The sequence below is a fragment of the Trypanosoma conorhini genome (genome assembly GCF_003719485.1).
Source record: "Trypanosoma conorhini strain 025E chromosome Unknown Tco_14.4_contig_00692, whole genome shotgun sequence".
In the NCBI taxonomy this organism is placed as follows: domain Eukaryota; phylum Euglenozoa; class Kinetoplastea; order Trypanosomatida; family Trypanosomatidae; genus Trypanosoma; species Trypanosoma conorhini.
Genome location: NW_021704787.1, coordinates 5,900 through 9,012, shown reverse-complemented (window position 1 = coordinate 9,012; position 3,113 = coordinate 5,900). Strand labels below are relative to the sequence as shown.

Below are 3,113 nucleotides of genomic sequence, written 5' to 3'. Positions count from 1 at the left end.
TTGAACGGCGGCGGCGAGAGCAGCGCGGTGAAGGAGCGCGTGGAGCTGCTGCGCGGGCTGGTGGAGGGCGAGAAGAGCGACTACAACCGCGAGAAGCTGCAGGAGCGTCTGGCGAAGCTGAGCGGCGGCGTGGCGGTGATAAGGGTGGGCGGCGGCTCTGAGGTGGAGGTGAACGAGAAGAAGGACCGCATCACTGACGCCCTGTGCTCCACCCGCGCCGCCGTGCAGGAGGGCATTGTTCCCGGCGGCGGTGTGGCGCTGCTGCGCACGTGCAAGGCGCTTGACAACTTGCTCGGTGACTCGTCACTCACGGCGGACCAGCGCACCGGCGTGCAGATCATCCGCAACGCCGTTCGGCTGCCTGCGCACACAATTGTGCAGAACGCCGGGAAAGAGGGCGCTGTGGTGGTGGAGAAGGTTCTGGAGGCCAATGAGGCCGCCGTTGGCTACGACGCGCAGCGTGACCGCTACGTGAACATGTTTGAGGCGGGCATCATTGACCCCACCCGCGTCGTCATTGCGGCGGTCACCGACGCCGTTTCCGTCGCTAGCCTGATGATGACTGCGGAGGCCGCTGTCGTGGACTTGCCCAAGGAAGAGAGCCCTGCGGCCGGTGGCATGGGTGGCATGGGCGGCATGGGTGGCATGGACGGAATGTTCTAGTTTGTTGCGCTGTGAGTATCGAGTTACAATGGTTTAGGACTTTTTTATTCTTATTTGTATTGGTTTCGTAGCAGAATTTTATTGCTTATCTAATGTTTTAATTTTTTTGAGTAGGACTTTTTTTATTTTACTATTACTATTACTATGGAGTAAGTTTTCTCACGTTTTCACAGGCAATTAAGTGTTTTCTGTAGAAAAGAAAAACTTGAAGAATTGTGCGTTGAAGTTGTGTAACTGAAATATCTCGCTTCTGTTGGCTCTTTTCACTGTATCTTTTTTTTTTGCTTTAATGGGTTCATGGCTTTTGCTTTGATTCTCTTTTGGTTCTTTTCGTTTTGTTGTAGTTGCTGCGAGAACCAGGGTGTGTTTGTTGAGCGAGATGACTGGCGAGGACATGTGGGTGCGATTTGCGCCGAATGGCCGCCCGAGCGACACGATTGTCGAGGTTTCAACGGGTGGTGGGCTGGGGCAGCGGGGGCGGCAGTTGCTTGCGGAGTTGCCGCTCAATGCGGAGCCGAGTGACGCTGCGATGGGGGAGTTTGGGAAGACTGGCAGAAGCTGTTGCCGCAACCCAAGGGCCTCCGTGATGTCCTCGCGTAGGGATCCTCTGTGGCAGGCGACGCGGTTGACGTCGCCGTACTGTGTCTTGATGGCGAATGGCGTTCAGGATGACTTTTACACTTCCTGTCTCTCATGGGGAAGGGAAAACGTTGTGCTGGCACTGCGAGATGAGGTGCTTCTCTTTCAGCCGTCACGTTCCCCTGTGCGTCCGGCGGTGCTGAACTTAAAGGAGCGTGGGTGTGGCCTGGCGTCTAGAGTGACGTCTGTGGCCGTGAGCCGTTTTTCTGACAACTCATGTTTTCTTGGGGAGCTGGACGGTTCTGTTGGTGTCTACGCATCGCCCGGTGACGGGCCACTGGTACGGACGAGCAACTTCGCGAAGCCACCCTCGCCGCTGGAAAACACGCCTCTTGCTGGGGAAGCTGCGATGTCCGCGACAGCGAGTGTGCGGTGTTTAGCTACGACAGACGTTCACCCATGGTTGGTGGCGGCTGGTACGGCAGCGCAGGGTCTTTTTATTCTCGACAGTCGCTGTCCAACACCTGCTGCGCAAATAATGGGGTGCGACACTTTATTTTCGCTTGATAGAAAGCGGGCAAAGCCACCTCTCACCCCGGAGGACCTGGTGTCGTTGCTTGCTTCTGCAGAGGGCATATGTGGCGTTTCCTGGAATGCGTCGGGTTCGCTTGTTGCTACGGGTGGGAGTGGCGGGGTTGTGAACATATGGTCTCTCTCCCACACACGTGCCCCTGTGCAGCAGATTAGGCTTCCCAACGCACATACTACTGTCAAGGCGGTCGCATTTCACCCCACACTCCCGTATGAAGTGGCTGTTGGTGGGGGCAGAAATGACGGCATGTTGAGGTTGTATGATGTCTCATCCTCAGTGCCGCAGCTTGCGTGGTGTGTCTCTACTGGCTGCCAGGTGACACAGGCGCTCTATTCCCCTGATGGTGCATTTGTTATTTCCGCCCAGGGTGATCGACACGCTAAACCGACTGCTGCTATGAATGCCGTTGATGGTGACGCACAGCCCCTGGCCCCACGCACGCTTCATCCTGCGGGAGACGCTGGGGACGTGCGTCGGGGAGGCATGAATCCCCTGGAGCGTCTGACGGTGGAGTTTGAGCGCGGCATGACTCGTAGTGGCCGTGCGCAGGAGGGTTCACAGGAACCGACTCCAAACTACGGTGAGGCGGCTATCACTGGGACGTGTGATTCGCGCCGCAGTGGGGATTCCCCGGCATTCGCGTTGGTCATGTGGCGCAGAGGCACACAACACCGTGACAGTATGCCTCTCGGCTTTGCCAGCTCCAGACCCACGGCCCATTCAAGAAGCCGGCCCATGCAGGAGTCAGCGCAGTCGGCACTCCCGCTTTTTTCAATGTACGTGATGACCGGACACCGCTCTCGGCCGCTCCAGTTGACTGCTCCATTCTCAAATACGTTGGATCGGGGCTCCGTCGTTTCCCTTGCCGGTGGCGTTGACAACACGATTCGGTTTTGGAAGTGTTTCAGCCCCAGGAATGAGGCGGCTAATTGGGAGCAGCGTAACCGCGCGTCAATGAGAGCCGCTGTCACAGACGAAGATGTGAAGGGGATGATGGCTACGCCACTGAGGTGATCCGACCGCGCAGGTGCATCATAAAAGGAGACTGAGAGACACTTCTGTGGCGCATTGCACCCAGGTACGTTATACTGCCTAGATGCACGTGCCTGCACCGCCCTGCTTTGTTCTGCAAAGCATTCCCATAGAGAAGTAAACAACTATTATGCTGCCTAGATGGTGATTGATTCCCTCTTGGTAGTGTGTTTTCGTACTGTTGCGATTATTATTATCTATTTTTTTTTTCAAAGAACCATTTCCCCCCTCCCCTGCAGCAAACTTG

At 56.3% G+C, this 3,113-nt stretch overlaps 2 protein-coding genes across 2 annotated transcripts; both read left to right on the top strand.

The window, feature by feature from the left end:
- Positions 1 to 663, top strand: Tco025E_08067 (mitochondrial chaperonin HSP60 precursor; the record flags this gene model as incomplete). The annotated part of the gene is made up of 1 exon (XM_029374924.1): positions 1 to 663. A coding segment is annotated over one exon (663 nt), but the record flags the coding sequence as incomplete, so codon positions are not given.
- A 379-nt stretch (positions 664 to 1,042) lies between these two features.
- On the top strand, positions 1,043 to 2,848 carry Tco025E_08066 (uncharacterized protein; the record flags this gene model as incomplete). Its single annotated transcript, XM_029374923.1, has 1 exon — positions 1,043 to 2,848. The coding sequence occupies one exon, from the start codon at positions 1,043 to 1,045 to the stop codon at positions 2,846 to 2,848; it is 1,806 nt and encodes a 601-aa protein (XP_029224934.1).
- Positions 2,849 to 3,113: the final 265 nt, after the last annotated feature.